Source organism: Pogona vitticeps, chromosome 2 (assembly GCF_051106095.1).
Source record: "Pogona vitticeps strain Pit_001003342236 chromosome 2, PviZW2.1, whole genome shotgun sequence".
NCBI classification, from domain to species: Eukaryota; Metazoa; Chordata; class Lepidosauria; order Squamata; family Agamidae; genus Pogona; species Pogona vitticeps.
Window position 1 is genome coordinate 61527939 of NC_135784.1, and position 26631 is coordinate 61554569.

General features: G+C 42.6%; 1 protein-coding gene and 1 long non-coding RNA gene across 9 annotated transcripts in view; one reads left to right on the forward strand and one right to left on the reverse strand.

Moving 5' to 3' along the window:
- PLXNA1 (plexin A1) overlaps positions 1-26631 on the reverse strand; it is a 389988-nt gene that overhangs the window by 183661 nt on the left and 179696 nt on the right. For all 8 annotated transcript variants that reach the window (XM_072989530.2, XM_020801318.3, XM_078385248.1 and 5 more), the window contains 2 exons: positions 11310-11450; positions 451-551 (listed from right to left, as the gene is read on the reverse strand). In XM_072989530.2, coding sequence (XP_072845631.1) covers positions 451-551; positions 11310-11450 — 242 coding nt within the window. The remainder of the gene's footprint in view (positions 1-450; positions 552-11309; positions 11451-26631) is intronic.
- Positions 11390-25324, forward strand: LOC144586686 (uncharacterized). Its single transcript, XR_013541642.1, has 2 exons — positions 11390-20215; positions 24260-25324. It is a non-coding gene; the product is annotated as an uncharacterized LOC144586686 (long non-coding RNA).

The window sequence follows — 26631 nt, forward strand, 5'->3', positions numbered from 1 at the left end:
TCACAAAAGGTTAGCAAAAGAGGGAGCCATGAACCGTCTACTGATTCTCTTCAGCAGGTGGCACACAGTGAGTGGCCTACTGCCCTCAATTCTGTGCATTGTGATTAATAAACAAGTTCAACTGCTGTCAAGCTTCATGGTCCCCTTTTGTCTCCTCACAGCTCTGTGCCTTCAGCCATACCGCTTGCTATGCCTGAATTATTCTTCTCATCTTATTGGTCAAGCCACAGCTTGTAAGTTTCAGGCAGACCATGCAGGGCAAGAACTGTGCCATTTTCGTGTTTTGTGCTATGTATAATATTGGTACTTGGTGAGTTAACACTAGTTACCAGTGGAATTAATAAGCTAATTGTTCAAGAGATAATAATAGAGGCTTCTTGAACGTACTGGGTGTTCTTGTGGGTTCACTAAAAACATATGAAATGCAAGAGAAGAATTCTGCATACTTACACATTATGCAGGACACACCAGCCACAGTGAGGGTCTCTGGAACCTAAGCATAGAGCACAGGTTGTATACTGCTCACAGCTCTCCACTGGCACACGAGTCACCTGGAAAACAAGGATAGTCTTTATCAACTCGAAGTCCATCACCTTCCTCTTTAGCACGCAAAAGAATGAGAGGTAAGCTAAAATGGCTCCTCAATCTTCCCTTCTCATTCTCACACATCAGCATGCAGGCAGTCTGACAAAAGGGTGATATACTAAGGGGTAATGCAAAATCATATCCTGTTTCAGTGCCATTCCTCTGGGCCGCAGATGACTGCAGCTTTCTTTCACATTCCTTTCTAACAAGGTTCCCTCCAAGGTACGTGTGTGCTCATGTGCAGCAGCAGCAGCAGCCGCCAGTGTCGATGCCTGTTTACTTTTGGGTTTGGGTTGAAACCCCGTCCCTGCAATCACACGGGCAAGACTCGCGCAGCAAGGATGAAAATTAGACAGAACGTTGCCCTTTACTTAAAGCTATGTCATCACACAGTGTTGTTCAGAGAGGAACGGTAATGAGAAAGAACTGTAGCAACTGGACAACACCTTCTGAACATTCTTTCCCCTTGGGAATCACCACTATGTTGGTGTAGCCCCTTTGATGATGACATGGAAGTCTGGAATTAGGGAACAAGATGACCAGCTACTGAAAACAGCTCTGTCCCTACCAAAACCCACTACTGCCAGCACCATTCTGAAGACCAGCACTGAATAAAATGAACCTTCCATCCAAATCCAGCTGAAAGTTGCCCATGGACTATACAACAGGATGACCACAAGGAGAAAGAACAGATGATCAGTTCTGGAATTCAGAACTACTATCTACTTCCCCTGTACCCAAAAGCTATGTGTTACAAGGGCTAGTCATAACTAGCATCCTTGATATGCAAAGTGTGATACAGCATGAAGCAGAAAGCAATTGCACTAAACTGGGAGAAAACCAGCACAATAAGCTCACTGCGGTACTGGTTACACAGATGCTGCACAAGTAAAGCAGTTCCTACTAAAGTTACTAAAGGGTTAGAACCAGCAGTGAACAGAAAAGAAGGGTAAATACAGACATTACCAAGAGCTAAGTTCTTAGACCTAAGTGTCCATCTGAATGGGTGAGAAAGGATAGGAGTCACAGCAGAGGTCTGGGAAATCTCAAGAGGCCCTATTATTTCAATGTAGACTGTGCAGCAAGCGAGGAAAGAAAGAAAGAGAAGAGCAGGAGGCCCGCTTTGATTGGGGATTAAAATGATTTCCCCAGACCTCATTCCTTGCTATCACCACATTAAAAACCCAAACACCAACAGCAGGCATGAAAGGGTCAACAAAATATAGGTCAACGCCCAAGGCTCTTTTCTAAGCCCAGTGTTAATGATCTGAGGCGCCCTGCTATTTCTTTGAGGCTGGTGATCAGAGTGTCTTGGGGGGGGGGGGGGAGGCCCAGGACCGTTCTTGTGCTTTCAAGTCCCTCTGTAGTCCCCAGAGGCAACCCTGTGTCTAGGAAATTAAGCACTGGGGCTACGAGTCCAGACCCAAGCACAGAGCCGTCTCTTTGAACATCTGCTGAGAAGCAAAAGCTGCTCTAGCTGTTTTGAAGGAGGTGGTGGAGGAGGAGGAGGGACACAGCAGGAAGACAAGAGGAATGGGACTGAAAGGCAAGGTAAACCTGTTCTATGCACAAAGATACTCTAGGATGTGTGAAACACAGGGCTAACAAAGAGATGCTCAGTCAGCTCCTAGATCAGCATGAATCCCTTTTCAAAATATATTCCCACGGCAATATATATTCCTTTATTACAGATCAACAGATCAGATCACATGGCAATATCAGTTTCCTTGTCAACATGAAAGACAGAGCATCTCAATACACACCAATACACTGTCTTACCACAGTCATCTATGTTCCTTTTTGATCACTCCAATTATAGAATTGGAAGAGACATACCGGCCACTCAATCTTCTGCTTATTGAAGGAAATCCAGAGACAGAGCAGATTGACTGGTCGATTTGTTAGTTCCACTCACACGCTACTTTCCTGACAGTGGGCTCAAAACTGCATCCATGTCTGTCCTACCCATTTCAGACTCACACCAACTCTGTGTGTTAGATCAGACTGAGAAAGACTGGCTCAAGTTTATCTAGTGAATTTCAATGCTCAGTGAGGACTAGAGACTTGATTTCCTATGTGCTACTAAGGGTCTCTGTTGGAAGACATCCAGAAAGAGAGAGCCCTCCCACCAATTCTAGTTCACTGGTTCTGTTGTTGAACTGATCTTAGATCTTAGATCTTGTTCTGCGTTTCAACTCAGCAAAAAACATGTATATACCCACTCACTATATTGTAATGACTATTTAACAGAGAAACTCTATTTTCATCACAGATCAGGGCTGTCTGAATACACAGAGGGTCCCATTGTGGTTTCTTTTTGGTTTTTGGTTTGCTTTTTATTAAATGTCTGCAAACAATGCCTACAACTGGATATGAAGAGGATATCGTGAGGTGAATCATGTTGAGAGTGAGTGAGTGACTTAAGTTCTATGTAGTCTCTCTGTGATACAGAAACCCTGTTTTGCCAGCATCCCCAGTCATGCAAAGTGATTGATGTCTGCAGGCATTCAAACAGGGGACACATCAAATGGAAGTGGAGTCTGCTGACACTATTGTCCTGTATTTCACATACCTGTGTTTACATACTGCACATGGATTTAGAACAGGGCTTTGAGGTACGAGGAAAATAGCAGAATTCCACAACAGAAATCCACAACAGTTAGATGCACAAGGTTTTCTGTCAGAATATGCAAAATTGTTATCTTCCCCCATCTACTGTAAAGCCGTTTTTCTGCAGACGGTGTATATATCTGCTCCATACATTTCAAAAGACAACTCAGAGAAACTGACAATTTCCACAATCTCTCCTGGGATCCTCATGGAAGTTATTATGCCTGTTCCTTGATCACAATTCATCAAAGTCTTCTAATGGTTCAGACTAAGTACTACAACCATTAAAACCTCAGTGCCCTATTTGAGCACTGGATTCCACAAAAATCCTTTCTGACCTTCCACTTACCTACATTACCTGCAAATGATCTAGATGTGTTTCATGTAACAGAGGCCCATGTGAATTAGCCAGGGCAAAAACCAGAGACTAAACGGCATTATCCTTCTACAATTCTGTGTTCCTCCACACAGCACAACTGACATTTCTTGTCTCCCTTGATCTTTCCTGTTACAATACTCAGCAAGAGTATGAGATAAAACCTCGCTTCCCGGCAATTCGGCACTTAAGAAATACGCCTAATTTGAATACTTAATATCAATCTTTCATGTGTGAATCCTGGGAGAATATGCATGGACCAATATCCACAAGAGAATAATTAAAGAAGCAGAAGCTTGGATGAGAAAAAGATCAATCACAGTCCAAGAACGAAAATCCCAGAACAGAATCACCCAGATCGTAAATTGCTCCTTTCTGTGCCTTCAAATAAGGAAGTACAGAAACTGTATTTTCAAGTCCAAAAGCTGACACTGCAGTGCATACCCATTATTCAAATAGGATCTGAGTGCATACAGACCCAAAGGATACCTTATTCAGTCATTATAGTGGCCACGTTTGTCAATCAATTTCAAGGGGAGAGCTGCTCCTTTCCAGAATCATTTGGCTGAGGTGATCAACAGCAAGTGTAGAAATAGGACATTCCCACTCACAGGAAGGCTCTACATGCAAGAAAGAGGCCAGATCTTCCAGGTGTTACCCTCCTCAACCTAGTATTCTCCAGACGTGTTAGACTATCACTTTGAGAATTCTCCCTGCCAGCACAGCAATATCCAGCTGCAGAGTTCTGGAGTTGTAATCCAACACATCTGCTGGTTGTTCTGATGTTGTAATCTAACATGCTTGGAAGGGTCTAGGTTAGCAAAAGCAGACATAAAAACATCAGTACAACTCCTGTGCAGCCCTGTAGTTTCAAGAAACTGTAGCACAGTCTGTGCTGGCTCCAGAAATAGATCAGAACATCACAGAAGGGTAGATCTGGAAAGAATTCCGAGGGTCATTTAAATGCTTCCCCAAAGGTTAAAAGAGGGGGAGATCTTCCTGTCTTCACTCTGTTCCCTCCCCAGCCCCACATCAGCTCCTCTGACCAGGTAGGAGTTGTTTTGGTATTTTACCTACTCATACAGCTCCTCCAACACTGTCACTCCACACATGGCTGAATTCAGCCTCAGTAAGTGAAAAACTAGGTCCTCTACAATTCATGGCACTTCCTTGGAGCCTATGGTCTACTGCAATTGCCTGCTATTACCGTTAATCTTTAAATCAGGAAATCACCTCTGATAAATGCAGAGGACCCCAAGGAACAACACAGTGCCTTTTCCACAGCCTCTCTCTCTCTCTCTCTCTCTCTCTGTGATGGGACAAGAAACTGACATGCCATAAACAAACAGGCCTTTCAAAATGGATTTAGGTCAAGCAAAACATTATGATTTTTAAAGCTCAAACTCAGAAGAACTGTCCATTTACAAGGGCTCAAACTGGTATTAAATCGAGGTTCATCTAGATCTGGGTGGACCACCATACAGACTTACCCAGTACAATTTGCCTTGACAGATAATAAATTGTGTAGGCTTACCCCGGATCACCCTCTCCCGTTGTCTTTATCAAGCTCAAGCTCCCCTCCTAGGCTAAGAAGATGAACAGGGATGGATGATTTTGCCTGCTGTGGTGTATCAAATGTACAGCTTAGTCTTTTCAGTCTAGCACCCCATTGCCCAGAAGTTTCGTCAAACAGAAATTTTTCGTGAAACACACAACTCAGTCTCATGAACTGAGAGTTAGCTAAAAAGAAACAAAACTATTGTGCATGCAGGGCAAATTTAGAAGTATGCTGATAAATCTAGAAGTGAGGCAGATATGTTTGAGGTATCACATATTTACTGCTATTTATTGCTATTTCATCTAACTCCAGTACTGTCAACACGGACTGGCCACAGGCCTCCAGAGCTTATGCCAGAATATTTTTCTAGTCCTACATGGATATGTCAAAGATTGACTTTGGGATCTTCCATAAGGAAAGCATGAGTGGCAGCCTTTCGCCCTCAAACAACTCTTGAGCAGATGGACATGCTCTACATTCCACATTAACAGGTTTTGCAATCCCTCTCGGACATACTTTGGAGGCTTACTTTCCCTTCTAGCGATCCCCTGATGTATGCACACAGCTCAATCATGAAGGACTTTTATTGTGCCTTTACTTCCTCTGTCAGCTATGTTGCATGGCATTTCCACCACATCACAGACTCTCATACCTGGTTATTTCAAACTAGGTTCCACTGAACAGACTGTCAACAGATTTTGTCTCATCACTGCAAGAAGCAAGAAAGCAGATTGATGCTAATTATGAAGTGTGCCTGATTTATTCTAAGCTCCGATGTCAGAGTTTCTTCAGCACCATAGCTGTGGGAAAGACAGACATTCAAGATGAGCCTTGAACAGTGAGTGAGGCAAGGCACATACTCACATTCAGGTACCTCAATTTTTAATTCTCCACCAAATGGTTAAGACTGTCATTAAACACAGCAGATTTGATTTAAATGACAATTTATATTTTTAAAAATCCAATTTTTGAATATTGAAATCAAAGAAATAATTGTTATTTAAATCGTGATTTAAATCAATTTGATTTTTTAAAATCATTGATTTTTATTCACCCTGTCATCAAATAGCCAATTTAGCAGAATCTTGAGAGTTTTGGGGGACTTGCATGGCATGGTTCCTGTTCCAGAGGCTAACCATAATCCACACGTTTCTTAATCTGACAGGAGTCACCCTTAAAGGTTTACAAGCTTTGTATTAATTGGTTCTCCAGATGTGATTAAAATCCTCTCATTCTGCAGGCCCTCTGAGCTCTGTTGCAACTGCTCATTTAATTACTTTACACCAGCACCCTGATAACCATAGCCTATGGACGTAAGCTGTTTTTATTACAGCAAAAGGAAGGAGAGGGACCTGTACAAGGCAGGACGGTTCCTCAACCAGTGTCATACACAACAGCAGCGTTCCAAAATCTCCTTTACTCGGATTCAAAGCTCTGGCTGTTAAATTAATCATCACCACATGTCAAAAGATTTTAACAGGGATGCTCAGGATAAAACAGAAATAGCTATGCTATTAGAAAACGGGGAGCTTCCTTCAAGCTTTTCCCTCAGCCTTTTCTACCAAACTTCCTCCACTAAAATACTTTTCCCTTCTCAATCCCAAACTTACCTTATGCCTTCAGTAAAGTGAATGCCTAAAACAGGAATCTGACACTGTGATTTCATAACCATCACTAAGAGTGGGATTGCATGGCAAATATTTATTTGTCTCTGGAGCGTGGACCTGACAGTTCCTTCTCCTACAACAGAGATGTTGGGTAGAACAGACCTGTGACTGCTGAGAAGAACTCTGAATGGCAAGTTTTCTTGTGTCCATTTAGCCTATTGGGCATAGAGAGTCCTCTCTTTTAAACTCATGCCATTTTCCTTCCTCTTTTTTAAACACCTGACATTTTGAAAGAGAGTGTTGAGAAAATGGTGCGAAATAATGTCCATGTGATGCATGGAGCTTCAATTGCCTCCATACGACATATGTAGAACACCTTGTACTACCTGCTAGGGATATGAATGGAGGATTTCTGGACTACAAATCATATTATCCTCCATTCTGGGAGTCACACCTGCCAAATACAGACCTTTATAATTGTGTGCCAACAAATCAATTCTGATTTATGGCAACCCTTTTCAGGGCTTTTTTTTCCTTAGAGAGTACTCAGAAGTAATTTAGCATCTTTTTCTTCTGGGGGTACCCAGGGATTGTGGAGCTTGTCAAAGCCACACAGGTCTGCTCTTGTGGGATGCACAGTGAGGAACTGAACTCCCAACCTCTGGCTCCTCAGTCAAAGGACTGCTCCCTGAGTGGAAGTCCACTACACTGGGCAATTCATATCCAGACTGAGAATCTCCAAACCCTTCTCAGTAGGTGAGCACAATTAGCTTTGGGTCTGGGAGGTGGAACTCCTAGAATGGAGAATTATGGCATTTGTAAAACATTCCAAGATGCACATCCCTACCAGCTGCTGAAGACAGGAGGGCCTGGCGTGCTCTGGTCCATGGGGTCACGAAGAGTCAGACACGACTAAACAACAACAACCAGCTGCTAGTATGACAATGTTACATTACAACGTTCTAGTATAACCTGGTGACAAGCTATACACTTTACAGCACTCCGAAAAGTAAGCGACCCCATGGTGCCCAGTTCAAGTAGTCTTTCTACTGTAGCCCCGTCAGCTTTAAGGGTGCAGGTGTTCAGCACATACCCCTGACTGGGGACAGGACGTAGGCAGACAGGGATGTTACCCCTTCCCTCATTGGCTGTGATCCATTTCAACACCCCAGTCTCCTCAAGCAATTAAGATTTTTAGACAGAGCACCAACGCAGCAATGAAACATAGCATGGACAGAGAGGGCTCTTCAAAATCAGGATTTTGCAGTGTGGAATGGGATGGGACTGGAGTGGAGAAGAGTGGCTATCGGCACTGCTGGAACTAACTGCACAAATTTCTGGGCATTAGAAAGCCTCCACTAAGACCAGAGGAATTCTGGGGGTGGGGGGGGAACAGTTGTTGTACTGGGTCATACTTAGGGGGGCAGCTGCATGCATCTCTTCCAGCTAGGATGCCTCCTCCTCCCAATCACCCCCCCCCGAGCACTTGTGTTTTTTGAAACCTAGACAGATACCAGTGCAGCCTTTCGAAGTGGTATGCAAGGTGGCAACTGGGCAGGCCGACAAAGAGGCAAAGCCGTGAGCTGAATAGGGGAGCCCTGGAGGCTGCAGTCTAAGGTTCTGCACCTCTCTCCTAAACACAACGTGGCTCAGAACTCTCCAAGTTCGAACCCTGTTTCCCGATAGAAATCTATCACGTTAAAGCATGAACACAGAGATGAGCCAAAGGGCAGGTACCTCAAGATTTACTCCAAAGCTACCCAAAGGGACCTGAGCAGGTAAGAGGAAGGGCAAAAATACCACTCGTTGTTCCAGAGATCACTCCTCCATAGTGGATGAAACCCCCAGACACAGCACTGAGCTAACACAATGGCCTCAAGCTTGCACACCCTGCTTCAAATGCTGCATGTAGTGGAGACAAACCGCCTTGCAATCACATTAAGGCAGCATATTTTACACCTAAAGGGTGAAAAATGTTCACATCACGCAGAGGCTCTAGACAGCACTTGACTAGGTCTGGTGGAAAAATATTTTACATTTCTCTGAACCAGTCCTGCAGAGAGCTGAAGATAGCTTTCACAACTCTCAGGACAGCATCAGCAGTTATGTCCCTGGATAATCAAGTGTCTGGGATTTTTCCAGCTCTGCCGGACCATTTACCTATCAAAAGAATGTTCAGTCCTTCAGGGAATACCATTTTCATTAGTAGCAGGTGTACCACTTCAGCCAGTTCCTCAATCATTCTAAACAAAGAGGCCGTTTTCACAGAGCAATTTAGCAGCCAAGCATGCGAGCCTGAAAGGGTTAGACAGGCATGCATTCCAAGGGGAGTTGGGATTTCAGTAAATGCTGCTAATCATTGATGAAAGGGGAAAGGATTCTATACTACAGATCTAAAACGGAGAAGAAAGGAGGCAGTGACAGAAAGGTAGGTTTTCCTGAATTTTACCAGCTTAAAGGGCAAAACACAACTGTTACATCTGCTTCACTTTCTTTGAGAAGGTTCTACAGATATCTCCCACTTACAAGAGCTGAGAGATGTTCCTTGATTTATTTGGGATTTATTGTTTGCAGACATTTAATTTAAAAAATTAATTATTTCCCAGCAACACTCCCTCTAAGCTGGGCGTCTGCACAGCACTGCATGGGTCCTGTGCACCCGCAGCCAGTGTTGCTGCCCATTTGGTTCCGGTCGCAGCTGGAACCTCCCCTGCGCAGGGCGAGGTTCCAGCTCAGTGCTGGTGGAAAACTAAAGGTAATTATATTCAATTTCCCGCCAATGAAAACTCCGCCCCATGAGCGCAAAGTTCTGGCCGTAATCAGTACCAAATGGCAGGCAACACTGGTTGTTGATGCACAGGACCAATGTAGCAGCAGCAGGTTGGAGGAAACACTGCTTCCCAGGCAGAGTCTCTGCAAAATGGGCTTCCGGCTGCTAAAAAAAAAAAAAGCCATACAAACAGCTCACAATTAGTAGTCACATTTTACATAAAAAGGACACACACACACACACACACACACACACACACACACACACACACACACACAGAGAGAGAGAGAGACAGAGACAGAGACAGAGACAGAGAGAGACAGAGAGAGAGAGAGAGAGAGAGAGAGAGAGGAGTTATATATAGTTATATAACATATATAGTTACACCCAGACCCCCACACAAACATACACACACATATACATGTCTTGAAGTCTCGGAAAAACAGGAGGCCGCTGAATGACAGGTCCTGCTGCATGGTTCTCCACTCATTTGTAAATGCCTGAACAGTATGCTCTTATTCCAATTTATTTTTTCATCTGAAGTGCTGGCATTAAACCGATGAGCCTAATCAGGTGTAGCTGCGGTGATGAAAAATGTCTTATTTCAGCTTCCCTAACTAGTTCATGATTTAGCGGCCTCTAGCCTAGACTACGGTAGTGCAGCACACATGGTCTTCCCTCGAAAAGTACCCAAAAGCTTTGAGTACTCTGAAGCGCAGCTACCAAGCTGTTCTCTGGAATTGGCAAAGTGGAGCACTGGACTCCAGGCACACTTAACCCCCCCCCCTTTTTTTTGTCTTCAGTGATTCCACAGTGGAATCACTGGTTCAATTTAAATCTGCTGGCTCTTACCCATAAAGGCTCATAGTGATTTGGGCACTGAGTCCCTGCAGGAATACCTTTTGTCCATAAAAAACCTTCCCATACATTCTAGCTCTGGGTTCTCCTGCTAATGGAAATGTAGCTATTTCCAGCCCTGGCAGATAAGCTGATTATATCTGTGATCCCCAATCAAAAGTAATACAAGCAAAACCTAATCAAGAAGGGTGCTAACAAATTGGAACAAGTTCAGAGGAGGGCAATAAAGACGATCAGGGGGCTGGAAACCAAGTCTTGTGAGGAAAGGCTGAAAGAACTGGGCATGTTTAGCCTTGAGAAAAGAAGACTGAGGGGTGATATGATAGCATTTTTCCAATATTTGAAAGGCTGTCATACAGAGGAGAGGCAAGATCTGTTCTCAGTCATCCCAGAGTGCAGGACACACAATCATGGGCTCAAGTTAAAGGAAGCCAGATTTCAGTTGAATATCAGGAAAAACTTCCTGTTAGAGCAGTACAACAGTGGAACCAGTTACCTCGGGAGTTGGTGAGCACTCCAGCACTGGAGGCATTCAAGAAAAACTTGGATAATAACCTGGCAGATATGCTTTGATTGTATTCCTCCATTGAGCAGGGGGTTGGACTTGATGGCCTTGTGGGCCCCTTGCAACTTCACTTTTCTATAATTCTATAATGTGCCACGGGTGACAGAGCAAGATGAGCTTATGCTTACTGCATAAGTCTGATGTCTAATCACAATAGTACCAATAAGAAGAATGACACATTCCAAGAAGGTATTTTTCTTCTTTTGCTCCAACAATCTGATAGTCCTACCCTAAGCAAAGTAGCTATGACTTATGCTGGAGGAGTATCGTACAGGTACTATAAAGATAGAAAGGGCTGTTCACCCATTTAACAGTCTTCACTGGGGCTGATCTCGAGAGTTATGCAAAAGAACCAAAGGTGGACAAGCTCAGGTTCATACCTGTTTCTCAGTCATGGCATAGAGATACTGGAGATCAGGACTAAGTACCAGGTCCCTCAAGATGGAGCTGCCTTCATGGGCCACAACATTCTCATACTGCAGTGCTGAACGTCCAATGGGATTGGCAGGGTCCACCAGGATCTGAAAGAACAGAGAATATTGTTAATAAACCCTGTTATGAGTTCTTCCACGTACAAGGAGGATAAAAGGATAAATTGTCCAGTCCAAGCCAGTAGCTATTAGGCTGGGGGAAAACAGCATTAGCTATGGAAAGAAAGATCTCTCTGAGGAGTTTTAGGCACATCAGATCTCCAGTATTTATCTTTGAGACTTCATGATTTCTCAGTGCATATACTGTATGTTACAACCCATAATCTGGAATCTGTGGTCCTTCAGGCGCTGATGGACTTTTATTATTACTAATCAAAGTGGCTCAGGCTGAACAGAACTAAAATGCAACAACATCTGGAAGACCGCAGTGTCCCCATAGCCCAGGTATAGGCTGAAATGTGAAGGAGAAGTTCAGTGACAATATCCAACAACTCATGTATTGGCTGCCACAGACATGGGTGAAGGAAGTGAAGAGTCCAGAAAGTTCTTTCAAACACTCACCCTTTTTTAAACTATTGTCTAAAATGAGAAATAATGAACAATCAACATTATCTGATCAGTCAACAGAAGCCTGTTCTACTCCATCAGCCATTTTAATATTCTTATCAAAGCTGCCACTTATTCACCCTTCTATTAATCATAGCACTCGTTCTTAAAAAGCTGAGAGAAGTAATGGCTCCATCTGCTTTCCATTTAAACTAAAACTACATTATGCACTTCAATGCACATTAATGCTCCTCAGTTAAATCTAGGGAACTTAAAAAAATTGAGGGACTATTGGACAATGTGTTATTTGTTCCAGAGAAAAGTGCAAACATTTATTAAGGGGAGTGCAGGAAATATCTAATAGTCATACTATCATATGGGCACTGCATAAGAGGAGAATAAAATGGCAAGTAAGGCTCCATTAACAATATCTCAATGTTGGGAGAGCAGTGGGTGGAGAAAACACAGCTGCTGTTTAATCTACTGAGAATGTCATTCCATTCCATGCTCCATTATAATAATAAAGTTAAAGTCATTCACAAATAACTGAATTCAGAAATATATCAGCACTACTACTACTACTTTCACCGTCCATCAAAATCAAACACCTTTTGCCAGGAGGTCCTGCTAAGTAATTCTTCATTCATTTACACTCTATGCACACTGGCTGGGCAGATATCATTATGAAACCTAACGATCAAATTACATGAACTTTGTTTTAGTCAGCATTTCCCAAAGACAGAGCTTTCCAGCAAGCTAATAATTCTGCTGTTCTTGAAATGATCTCTAATCTGCTAAGAAGGCAAACACAACCTGGAACAGCTTCTTATGTGTCAGTGACACAGTACCCTTAAAGTAAAGGGGATACACCTATACTGAGAAATAGTAGAAGATATTAATGTACTGTACAAAGACACCCCCCCTCTCTGCACAAGGGGGAGGTGCACCACAGAATGCTTTGCTGAGAAGAAGAGAAGGTCAACCATCTCCCTTGTTCTAGGCAAAAGAGGGATCTAATAAATGCTTTAATCCCATTAGCTGTCACAGTAACAATAAAGCTTATCCCAAAACACCTGCTTTCACTTCAGAGGCCATAACTGCATTAAAAGGCAACAAGGGACCACAGTCAACACATGGTAGAGAGAAGACATAGCAGAGTTCATTCTTTTAATTTAAGCTGTCACTTGCCTAATAATCATGAGATCTTCAGTTACTTGGCCAGAATAATTAATTCTTTCTGTCCAGGACAGCTTTACGGACCAACACCTATAAACTGAATTTTGTATAGGGGGTGGGAAGAATGGTAAACAACCTGGCACCATCTTGCACCACACGACATGATTAATTTTAGTCCTTTCGAATCCTAACTTTTCTAGTTGAAGTGTTGATGCACCGCTTGACCTGAATAATCTGGAACCAATCCATCTCTGGTACCTCTAAAATTGGCAGTAGCCGCATCACTACTTGGGTGGTCACTAGCATTTTAGACACAAACACAAATGTAAATGATATTACAAAGCGGGCAATGAGAACACAGTTATCATCCTTCTCTCATGATACTGGTATTGGGGTCATCTAATGAAGATAAGTACTAAAAAATTCAAAGGAGAAAGCAAAGGAAGCAATTTTTTTTCACAATACAAGAATGTAGAGAAGGCTACCAACTTAGTTGGTTTGTAAAGTGGGAGGGTCAGAAAAAATCACGTACAATGAAGTTGTTAATGGCTACTCGGTCACGTTAGCTATATACAGCTTCCTAGATTAGAGGCAATGCATTTCTCAATATGAGTTGCAGGGAAATAAATGCAGAATGATTGTACGCATGTCCTTTTTGTGGCCTTCCAGGGCCTTCTGGTTGAACACTATGAGAAACAGGATGCTCAATGAGACAGGCTCTTGGTCTCACTTAAGACAGCTGCTATAATATACCATTCCACCTTTTAAGCTGATAGTCAACTGCCTCAGCTGTTTAAAACACAATTCCACCATTGTTATATATACATTGCAACAAACCTGAGTTTCAAATCAAACTGACTGACTAGCAAGTGCAAGAGTAAACAGAAAGAGAAGGAATTCTTCATTCTGCAAAGACCATAGGAAAGATTCATCCAATATTAGAGAAAGGAAATCTGTCAATAAATTTGAAGTAGAATCAGGAAACCAGCAGCTCAATTGTTCCACATCTGCCAGTAAAGACACACGTAATTCCACACCTTCCATCCAGGCTCCCACAATCCCTCACCACATTTTTGTTAAATTTAAGGCACTCTAAATATCTGTTGCTGAGAACAACAGGAGAGGGCCACTGGCTTCATGTCCTGTTTGTGGGCTTCCCAGAGGTATCTAGTTGGTCACTGTGGAAAACATGATACTGAAATGGATAAGCCTTTGGTTTGATCCAGCAGGGTTCCTCTTATGTTCTATTCCCTACTGACTGCAATAAACAGAGGTCACTATCCTGACTTATTCAGAGGCATACAAGATAGATATGCCTGATTTGACCACGGCTTAATGGGAACTAATTCATTTTATTACCCTCAGGTTCTTCTGATATCGCTGGGTTATCCTTCATCTTTCCAACCCCTCAAATCAAGCACCACCTTTACTGGGGGGAGGGGGGGAGAGCCCCACAGAGTGCTTGCAGCTTCATTTCCCCTACTGTAATAAATAGACTCCATCCACCCATTTGCATACTTTCCAATCAGGCAGAGGAAGTGGGGCTTAGGAGGCAGGATCCTGGCATGTGGCTGATTAACATGGAAATATATGCAGCTCACAAACAAACCAGGGCCCGTTTAATTAGAACAGTGCCTTTGATTCACCGCCAAACATCCAGCGCGCACCAGCCTCGGATTATTTTTAGTCAGTTTTGTAAAACAAATGTATTTGATTAAGAAAGACACCCCTGAGCTAAGAAATACTGATCGACAGAGGCAGAAAAGTGAGGAGGCTGGCCGCCTACTGGGAAAAGGCCTTGGGCCTGTGGTGAAGGCGTCCAGGGACGCAGGTGTGAGCATCAGGAGCTCTCACCTACAGCCTGACAGCTGCACAGCTACAGCCCAGAGAAGTAGTGGAATGTGTGCCTGCAAGCCTTCCATTTCCCCTGCAAGCCCTGAAATGGTGCAGGCTACCTTCTCAGAGGAGAATTGTCAGCATACTTAGCTTGTGCTCTTCTTGTGCTGACCTCCCTGCTTCACATTCTATGTGAGCGTGCAAGACTTATTTCTGCATGCATGCATGTGTGTGTGTGTGTGTGTATGGGGGGGCTGATGGGGACAGAAGAAATAAGAAGAAAGGAAAGTAAGTTAATTTCATGATGTTGAAACCAGACAAGAGGGATGCAATAAGTAGGTCTGTGAAGATAAGGTGTATTTTGTTCTGTAGTAGAATTGTGCAGTGAATGAGTGGGGTGGGGATGAAGAACTGTTTTGAGTGAGCAAATGTCTGTGCACATGTGAGTGTGCATGTGCACACACTTATACACAACTGTATGCGTACATAAAAACCCACTTTGCCCTGGCCCTGCCTGTCTGCCAAGCCTGACCCTCTACTGATGGACCTTAATCTCTCAGGATCAAAACCTCCCCATCACAGTCTCCATTTCCCCTACTAACCTCCCCACCAACCTTTTTTTCCCCCCACCTTGTCTCAGTTCACCATCCCAGTGCATGGATAGCCCCTAAACTATAGGAGGCTGACATATTGCCTTTCTTTTGTTACTTATATACAGTACATTTTTAAACATTTTTTAAAAATTATTTATTTATTTATAAAATTTCTATGCTGCCCCCATCTGGCAACCAATCATATACATATGCACATACATACCACAGGGAGCCATAATAGACTTTGACTCCCTGCTGCATGTTTCCATGGTGCAGACCTTGTGAAAGGAAGCCATGTTGCCTGGCTTCACACACTCCAAGGTATAAGTAGGTATAGGGTACATTTTAAACACATGCTTCTATTGTAAATTGAAGCAGCTTTTGAGTTAACCTGAAATTCAAGACCTTGAAAGGGAAGCCTGCATTGATTCTGCAAGCTTTCTCTTCCACATACCAAATATAGATCATTACAAGAGTCTGTAACCCCCTGCTGGTCAATTATTTCTATTTGAATGCTAAAAGCTTTGTCAATAGGCCACTATCTGAATTTAGTAGAATATCTGCATTAGTAATCAACCCTTCTTTCTACATACAAGGGAAATTAATCCTTTCTCTTTTTTTGGTTTCTCCCTATCCAAAAACTCTGTACCAGAAGCATTACAATAAACCACATACAAAAAGTAACACACATTTTCTTTGTGAAACATCTATCCTTGATGATTCCAATTAAGAAGTCCTAAAATATTCCTCATTATTTTTGTTGTTATTAATTCTTTTAAAATATCCAAAGTGATTTACAACAACAACCAGCATATGGAGGCTGAAGTCTCAGAAAATGTTCTCTTGAAACCAATCAGGTTCTGATAATCAGAAAGTTTCATGAAGCCCAATTGTCTCAGAGACATAAGAAGTCACTCAGAATGTCTTCCCAGATGCCAGCTGATGTAAGATTCCCCTGGGTCCATCTAAGACATTAAGGGAGAACATTATATTGAGGAAAGTAAGGGATTTTGGGTCTTTATCTCAATGGCTGAATAATTTAAATAGTTCTAAATTGCGCCCAGCCCAGCAGATCACCATCACTGGCTGCAGTCCGCCATTGAGATTCACAGTTCAATGGAGATTTCAGTTCAGTTTTACCCAGTTCCATTGTCCATAGTAGCTCATTAATCTCTCTCTCTCTCTCTCTCTCTCTCTCTCTCTCTCTCTCTCTCTCTCTCTCAGAATAATTCCATTTATCTGATAATGAACTTGTTTCAATTCTAAATGTTGTATACTACTATAAGCCTAACAGTTAGCTAAAAAGATATTACCACATATATTTTGTACTTCTTATTATCAAACACTGCAATAATTAGAAGCGTCTTCAGCTGAAGCTACCAGTTGTGAGAAAAAAAAGAAATAATCCATGCCTTCCTCTTTTTAAAACATGGTGATAGTTTGATACAGGCTTCATTGCACTGCCATGAAGAATGCACCTTTCCGATCCCTTTATGGGCCACATTTATAGCCCAATCAATACTATCGCACCCTGAAATAAAATTGATCTGTGGGGGTTTTAGTCCTTCCAGCAGTAAACATTTAACAACTGGGTATTTCTGGAAGTATTTAAATACACTGTGGAGTCCTGGGAAAGTGAGTAAGTTCTCTCACAGCAAAACTCCACAGTAACAACTCAATGAAAACACCCATCCAAAGCCAGAGTGGCACTAGAACAATGACAATGTTGCCCTTATATCAGGAACACTTGGGTTCAAACCTCTAACCAGCCATGAAGTTAACTGGTGACTTTAGGTCACCTTCCCTTAACTTAACTTACCTCAGCAGTGGTTAAGAGAACATGATGAGACAATCCCAAGTGCACCACTCTGGACTTTATGTAGGAAGAAAGAATATCAATCGGGTCACTTTACTTTGACTTGAAATTCCACAGGACCAGGAAATTCCCACTGTAGGGAAAAGCCCATTCCACAACAGAGATCATGAACCTCAGGCCAAATCCACCCCTCTGAAATTCCTTAGATGACTACACAATCCTCTCTCTGATAGCATTGTTTGCGCACATGTTTTTCCTATTCTAAACAAAGTTGTGGTGCTTCTTCCTAAGATTTAATAAGTGACACCAAGAACGTTAAGCTAAAATATTCTGGAATTTTTGGTCGATCCCCTTTGCCCCAGGCACCACCAGGGAGTCAGTCCCAAGAATTTCTCCAAAATTCACCCCCTTGGACTAAAAGAAACTCCCCATCCTTTGTTCTATATAGGCAGTTTACACTGAAAGCCTTTAGGAGCATTAACTCTCCTTAGACACAGTAGGACTTATTTCTGAGTTAAAAGGCATGTGATTTTTTTTAAAGCTATGCAAGGTAGGACTGTCCAACCTATTACAGAAATGGGAAATATCACTGAAGCTTGTGATAAACCTGAACAGGAGTAGGAAGTATGTCAAAGAGTCAAGTAAAGGCTCCTTTTACTCTCCTGTGCTATGTCAGCATCTGCTGTCTTACCAGAACAGGTGGGGCTACATTAGTATGGTCACAAACGTGGCCTGAAGAAGAAGATCTGGACTTGATTTGTGGTGTATGTGTCACAAGAATGGACCCCAATCCAATGTTCATGCTTATTCCCAGTAGAACAAAGGCAGCAGCTATGGAGTTTATTGCAGAACCCTGGAGTGTTTACGAAACCCTTTATATGGAAGAGATACGGCACCTTTGAAAATGACTGTTTTTGTGAGACGGTTGCAACAGCCGAGAAAGTTGAAGAATGCAACAGGGAACAGATTCAGAGAATTATCTTCAAATACATAGTATCACATACTTGAGAACCTTGTAAGTACAGTAGTACCTCGGTTTATGAAATTAATCCATTATCCAGGACGTTATGTAATGCGGAAATTACGGTATGTAACCAGAACGCGGATTGCCATAGCAATGGGGGTGGCGCTAGAAACCTCCAGGCACGATGCGTCCTTTTCGTACAGTGAAACCCCCCCCCATAAAAAAACGTGAACCAAGGCATTATTTCTTATAGATTTCGGCTCATAAACCGAAAATCACCTAAACTGAGGCATACATAAACAGAGGTACTACCGTAGTGGCAACATCTAAGGAGCAGGCAGGATGTCCCCCCCTATCATCTCACAAACTTACACTGATGAGATGCTCACAAAATTTCCCTGTTTGGTTAAACTGATTCACATTTCCTACAGACAGCAAGGGAGTGACTGTTTCCAAGTTTACCTTTCTTGAGTGCACTCTGTAATTCCCAGTGTATTACAACAAATGAGTATTTCTATGCACACATCCTACATAGGGACAGCAGAAGACTTTTACCTATGAAGCTGCCCAGTGCTAACTGGTTATGCTCAAGGAGTCAAATTATGTAAACACAAAGAAGGAGAAAGAGCAAGAGCAATGCTATGCACAGCTGTACAGGACATGTTTTTACCACACTTCCCCTTTGTTATCCTCCAGGCATTTGCAGAGAAGTGAGCACACCTGCCAAAATGCGTTAACAGTGTGGTTCTCTTTTCATGATCCCAGGGGGCGTTCTGGTATATCTCTTAGAAATTCACATGCAGTGTAGGTCAATGACAAACAGAGGGAAAAAAGGGTCTCTTAAGAAATGGGAAATGTATTTCATCATCAAAAAAGAGAGGAAAATGGATTGAAAGAAACACAACCAAAGCCTTCGTGAATATATTAAACACAATCATCTTTACTCACAGAAGAGGTAGAATAAATGTCTTATACCTCACCCCTCTCCAGGGTTATTTTATCTCCACATGCTTAAAGCAGAGTTGGCTTTGTGCACAGCTGAAAGATAACTATTTCTAGATCCTTTCTTGCAAGAAAACACATCTAGTGGAGTTACCAAGGATTTAACAATTTCCATCAAAATTCTCACACATATGTTGTGCATAAGAATGTGGTAGTCTAGGATGTAAAAGATGTCTGTAAAACTAGAGTAACTTCACCAAGAAGTGACTTTTTTTCCTGCCCATTATTTCCCCCCTTCCACTCAAGGGAATAAAACATTTACCCAAAAAACTCCTTATTAACCTTTCTCCTCATCCTGATGCTGGTAATTACCGAAATACTAATAATTACACCAGCTAATTTCTCACTGAGAATTCCGTTCTCATTTCTCAAGACTCTGTCACAGCACTATGCTGAGAGTCTACAGGGTAGAATCTTAAACTGTAATATTGTTAGAGAATACACATCAGTGGAGAAACAAGAAGAAAAGGCTTCTTTGTAGTAGTAAATGGGATATACACAGTATGTGGGTCATAGAGGCAAGCCTCCTCCATCGCATTCCATCCACATTTGTTCTACGCAGTAGCACCAGAAGGAAGTCAGAAAAGGAAAAATGAGATTTCTCAGATGTAAGGTTGTACACCACAACCTCCAATGCATCCTTGTGTTTTTAGATAGTATTCTAAATACATATTACAGTGGTACCTCGACTTCCGAACGTCCCGTCTTACGACCATTTTAAGTTGCGACCAGCTCTGTCCGCAAAATTTTGCTTTGATAGCAACCTGAGCTTCGAGTTGCAACAGGAAAAAGGTCGGGGAATTCAAATGTACTAATCGTAAGTCGGCGAAGAGGCTGCTTCTTTGTAGCTCTTTCTCCCCAATGGTTAGAGTGAGTGGTTAGGGGAGGCTTCGGACTGCCTGGTGCTGCTTTCTGCTCTTGAGTAAGTACTGTACATTTACTTTGTTTTGCAGGGTGGGTTGGTGGGGGTAATGTTTCTGTGCTGTGATTTTTTGTGTGTTTTGGTGTTATTTTCCCCAGCCCCATCACGTTCGGTGTGTGTGTGTGTGTGTGTGTGTGTGTGTGTGTGTGTGTGTGTGTGTGTGTGTGTGTGTGTGTGTGTGTGTGTGTGTGTGTGTGTGTGTGTGTGTGTGTGTGTGTGTTCCCCAGCCCAATAGTATTCTGCTGGGGCTGGCTGTTTTTTTCTTTAATTATTGTTATTATTATTTTGGTGTGTTTGTTTTTCGACCCCAGCACATTCCTATAGGGCTTGCAGTGTTTCATTTTTATTTTATTTGGGGGGGGGGGTATTTTCCCCCTGGCCGGAACAGATTAATGGGGTTTCAATGTATTCCTATGGGAAATGGTGCTGCGACTTACAGCCATTTCGAGTTACACCCATCTTCTGGAATGGATTATGGTCATAAGTTGAGGCACCACTGTACAGTGGTGCCCCGCATAACAAGCGATTCATTTAATGACAAATCCGCATAGCGATGTGTTTTTTGCGATCGCAAAAGCGATTGCATTGCGATGTTTCTAATGGCAAAACATCGCTTTGTGATGCATAGCGATGTTTTTTAAACAGCTGATCGGCGGTTCCAAAATGGCCACCGGGTAAAGAAAATGGCCGCCTGCTGTGTTTTTGCGCCCTTTCCTCGCTTACCGGGCAGCGAAAATGGCGGCCGCATGGAGGATTTCCGCAGAACAGTGAGTTTTTTGCCCAAAGGAATGCATTAAACGTGTTTTAATGCGTTCCTATGGGCTTTTTTGCCCCGCATAGCGACGAATCCACATAGCGACGATTTTTTCGGAACAGATTATCGTCGCTATGCGGGGCACCACTGTAATTGGAAACTACACTTCAAATGATAACTTAATATTTACTGCATATAGTGCTCAAGTATACTCAATGATTACTAGTTGTGACAGCCATATGCTGCCCCCAGGATCAGAATAATCATGCCTCTAAATACCATACTAAAAATAGGGATGGGGTGGCACTGCGGGTTAAACCGCAGAAGCCTCTGTGCTGCAAGGTCAGAAGACCAGCCATCGTAAGATCGAATCCATGTGACAAGTGAGCTCCCGTTGCTTCTCTAAGTTCCTTCCAACCTAGCAGTTCGAAAGCATGTAAAATGCGAGTAGATAAATAAGTTCCACCTTAGTGGGAAGGTAATGGTTTTCCATGTCTAGTCACGCTGGCCACATGACCATGGAAACTGTCTTCGGACAAACGCTGGTTCTATGGCTTGGAAACAGGATGAGCACCGTGCCCTAGAGTCGGACACAACTGGACTAAATGTCGAGGGTCTGGTCAAATACAAGGGATCATGCTTGCCAAGAAACTAGCAAACATAATCACGAACAGATCAAATAGAAGCAGATTCATTTGAGAAACTGAGGTTCCAGTTCATTACTGAACAGACTAACACTAGATTTAATCTACCATGAATCCACACGGAAAGGTCCAATTAACAGCTAACAAAGAGCCTTACTTGACCATCTGAACGTGAAAATACATTTCAGTTACTATATATCCAATGAACCTGGACCTGACTTCACTTAAACCTTTGTAAAATATAAGTAATGTAATTAAATGGTGTCAGAAAATTAATGGAAACTCTGTTAAGTATTCAGAAACTTGTTAAGTGTTCTTATTGTTATGCTTCTTTGATTTCTTGTATGTCTTCCTGCCTACTATTTAATGCTTTAAAATAATGTTTTAAAAATGTGTCCTACTAGGATAAAATTTGTTCCCTTGAATCCTCAGTCCTACAAAGGACAGGACAGAAAACATGGTATTTTTAGAAGACCTATGGGTATGGGGAGGTGCATGGTGATGAATTATTCATTGAACTAAACAGGATCTGAAACTCTGTAACATTGTTAAATGAGGTACAGTATTGTGTAATAATGGCTGAAATTATCTTGCTTAGTGTACTAAGTACACTAGAGAAGACCCACTGAATTAGTGGAGATTTGGTGAGTCAACTCCTACGTAAATCCCATTAAATTGATGGGCTTTCTAGTTGTGACTGACTTTAGCACACTGAATAGAACTTATAGAAAAAAACAACTCATCAAATCCCCACTGTGGGTGTTCAATGGGTCTATTCTTAGCATGATTTATTACGCTAAACAACAGGATTTCAGCCAATAAGGCACAAGCAAGACAGTCTAGAGCAGGCAGTATCCTTGAAGACACCTCCACTCACACCCACCCCATCCTCAGGTTACAGCCAACAAAATCCCACCAGACTTTTGTTAACAGTCAGAAAATTATGCTAGAACTAGGGAAAAGTTAAGGAGGTGTTACTGAACTAGACAGGGATGCTCACTCATGAAACAGAGTGGTCAGAGAATCAATGTGTACACTGATTTACATTTTACAGCCAGAGTCTAAGAAATATTCTGTGGCTTATGCTGTGTGAGGAAAAGGTCAGAAACTTAATTTACAAATAGGAGTTTTCTTCCAATCCATCTTTTCTGGCATGTTTCCACCTTATATAAAACTAGCATAGTTGGCAAAGCGCCTTAAACAATTACGGGAGTGGGTTGGATTTGTAGAAACATGATTTTTTTTTAAAAAAAGTGTACACTGAGAAACAGAGGAGCGGATCTTCACACTAAGTATATGTGCATGCACACATGCCCACATCAAAATGTATATATAATATGATATACTGTATCTAGCAGCATACTAAATCCAGATTTTAACAATTCACTACCAGGATGTAACCAATGAAGAGGATTTTTCTGAACCTCAGTAGCAGGGCACCCACAGACTAGGTTTGTATGCATGTATGGAATAAAATATGGTAGTTATCTAGGAAAGCAGGTACAGGATAATACTATCCAACAAACACCACCAGAGCATGGACAGAGTTCCTACTCCAGTACTCTGAAGATGCCGGCCACAGAGACTGGCGAAACGTCAGGAAGAACAAACTTCAGAACACGGTCAAAGAGCCCGAAAAACCCACAACAACCTTTTTTTCTCTGTTGACTTGTAGTTGTGGATTGTTACCAGTAATGAAAAGGGGGCCAAATCAAAAGAGGTTGTTTCCTGCAGCATTGTCTCAGCAAGGACAGACTGATGTGGTTCTTTCCATGGTCATCTGTGAATTCACATATATGGATCTTGAGCCACCCCTTTCCTGAGGATGCATAGCGCACCTCAGCTCAACCTTGTCCACTGCTGTTTGATAATACAGTACTGAAGTCACCTAGAGCAGTGATCCCCAACCTTGGGCATCCAGATGTTCTTGGACTTCCAACTATCAGAAATTCTGGCCAGCAGAGGTGGTGGTGAAGGCTTCTGGGAGTTGTAGTCCAAGAACATCTGGAGGCCCAAGGTTGGGGACAACTGACCTAGAGGATAACCAGATGCCATAAGGGAGGACGTTGGGTGGTATGAATTCACTCTGGGATTGATGAGTCCAGATTGCAGCCAAATAAGTTAGTTAGGCATCCTTCAGTCTCGAACGACTATGGTGACGTGCTCTGTATGGAGGACTTGGAACAGCATCTAGCGTGGCTGAAGAGGCCAATTTGAGAGTGACAATCTCTTCCACACTGAAGACAAATCCAATCTGTCCCCTGTCCAGCTCCCTGGTTTTGCTGCTTTTGTGGCTTCCTCTTTGCCTCGGCCTGCTGGACAAGGGTCTCTTCAAATTGGGAGAGGCCGTGATGCACTGCCTGCCTCCAGGCTGAACGATCAGATGTCAGGGTTTCCCATCTGTTGAGGTCTATTCCTAAGGCCTTCAGATCCCGCTTGCAGATATCCTTGTATCGCAGCTGTGGTCTCCCTCTGGGGCGATTTCCCTGCACTAATTATCCATACAGGAGATCCTTTGGAATCCGACCATCAGCCATTCTCACGACATGCCCAAGCCAACGTAGACGTCGCTGTTTCAGTAATGTATACATGCTGAATATTCCAACTCGTTCTAGGACTACTCTGTTTGGAACTTTGTCCTGCCAGGTGATACCAAAAATCCGTCAGAGGCAACGCATATGGAAAGTGTTCAGCTTCCTCTCCTGCCGTGCACAAAAGGTCCAGGACTTGCTGCAGTACAGGAGTGTGCTCAAGACACAGGCTCTACAGACCTGGATCTTGGTATGTGTCGTCAGCTTCTTATTGAGCCATATTCTCTTTGTGAGTCTAGAGAACATGGTAGCTGCTTTGCCAATGTGTTTATCCAGCTCGACATCCAGGGAGAGGGTGTCAGAAATGGTTGAGCCAAGGTACACAAAGTCATGAACAACCTCCAATTCTTCTGTGGAGATGGTAACAGAGGGAGGTGAGTCCACGCCCTGGCCCATGACTTGTGTTTTCTTCAGGCTGATTGTTAGTCCAAATCTTGGCAGGCCTTGCTGAAACGATTCATGATTTGTTGGAGGTCTTCAGCAGAGTGGGCAACAATGGCTGCATCATCTGCAAAGAGGAAGTCCCGCATGCATTTCAGTTGGACTTTGGTCTTTGCTCTCAATCTAGAGAGATTAAAGAGCTTTCCGTCTGATCTAGTCCGGAGATAGACACCTTCTTTTGCAGTTCCAAAGGCATGCTTCAGCATGACAGCAAAAAAGATCCCAAAAAGGGTTGGTGCGAGGACACAGCCCTGATTCCTGTGTAAATTACTTATAATGTTGGTATGCTGATGTATGTATGAATATATACAGGTTGGGACTGCATGTATTGTATAGGAAGAGTGTTAGAATGATTGATGAGTGCTGGAATGCTTGTTTATGGCATTAGATGTTAATTGGCTGGTGAGATTAAGTGGGGTGATGAGGTTTGGGAGAAGTGGCAGTTGGTTCAGGGAGCTGGTTAGAAAGCGGGTTCTGAGGCAGTTTAACTTCTGTGCAACAGAATGTGCTTTGTTTAGTATGGTGTGTGTGGGTAGGTGGTAAAGAATTATAAAGCTAAAGTTTTTTTTTTAAATCCTGAATACTACCTCTTTCTTCTCTCTACAAATCTCTTGTTTTGTTCAAATTAAATTCTCCTGATTATTTTAATTATTCTAAATAAACATTCTAATTCTGTGTACGTGTGTGTACACATGCGTGTGTACGTGTGTGTACACATGCGTGTGTACATGGGTGTGTGTGTGTGTGTGTGTGTGTGTGAGAGAGAGAGAGAGAGAGAGATGGTAGGCGAGGCAAAAAAGCACAACTGATGAAGGTGGTGGGCATGATAAAAATTATGTGAAATTCAGAAGGACTTTCACTTGATATTCTTGTTTCATTTTATGCCCTTATGTTCACCATCATTCTGTTCACTACTGACGCATGATGCTTGCAGGCTGCCTTTTTAGCTTTTGCCAATTTAACTTTTCTTTGGGGTCAAAAGAAGTGAAGACTGAGAGACAGGGTTCTGCAGTGGCATGGATACCAAACCTAGTATGAATGAGGTTAAAGCCATCAGCAGCATAGCCAGTGTAGACAAAATGGCTGATAATTAGGGTGATGGCTGTTGGGATCAAGGAGAAAGTTTGTGAAAGTGTCTTGCTGATTCAACCCAAAGCAGTGTGCAAAGGCCAATTAGGAACATCCTTGGCATTGGCAGCTTTTGAGATGTCCCCCAACAGGAAATCTCTGCCAAACTGTTACACTGCTGCAGAGCACAGAAGACGGTGAACGAGGGGCCTTTCTGAGACAAAGAAGACACTATGAGCGACAGTCTGCAGGAGTTATCTACCTCCTGCAGGTGATACGTTTTTCAAAAAGGGCCTTAAAGGTCACTAGAAACAGGCAAAGCCCACAGGGGAAAAAATAATAGGAAAAAAAGCTTCAAAATATATGGGACAATATTGAAAAGAAGACAAGTGAAAAAGAAATGAGCTACTCAAAGATCCCCAAGTGTTCTTAATGCAGTGGCTTCGGCAGTGAGCAAAATGGAACACCGTGAGTTGAAGTGTTTATGCACACATGGAGAGTGGGGGCAAGCGTTCTCACCAAAATCTATTTATTCAGCTCTAGAAAAAGCCAGGCATGGCTCTGCACAGGTGCCAGACCCATTTGTGTGGGTCACAGAAACCACAAAGACTTTGCAATTCTCTCTTCCTCCACTTTCCATCCCACTAAACATGAAATCTGGCTGAGGAATTGAAACTTTCCAACCACAGCAGTTAGTTACAATATTTTACATTAGAAATTGCCACCACAATCCCATTTCTTTCGATTCGAATCTGAGTACCATTATGTCCACTGGGACTTAACAGGGTGGATTTGATTTAAATTGCAACGTAGTAAGCCCTGATTTAATCATATGATACTCATGCACACACCCAATATATTCTTGCTTCTTATAATCTTAAGATATGCAGTTTTTACAATTTTCTGGCTTGGAATGAC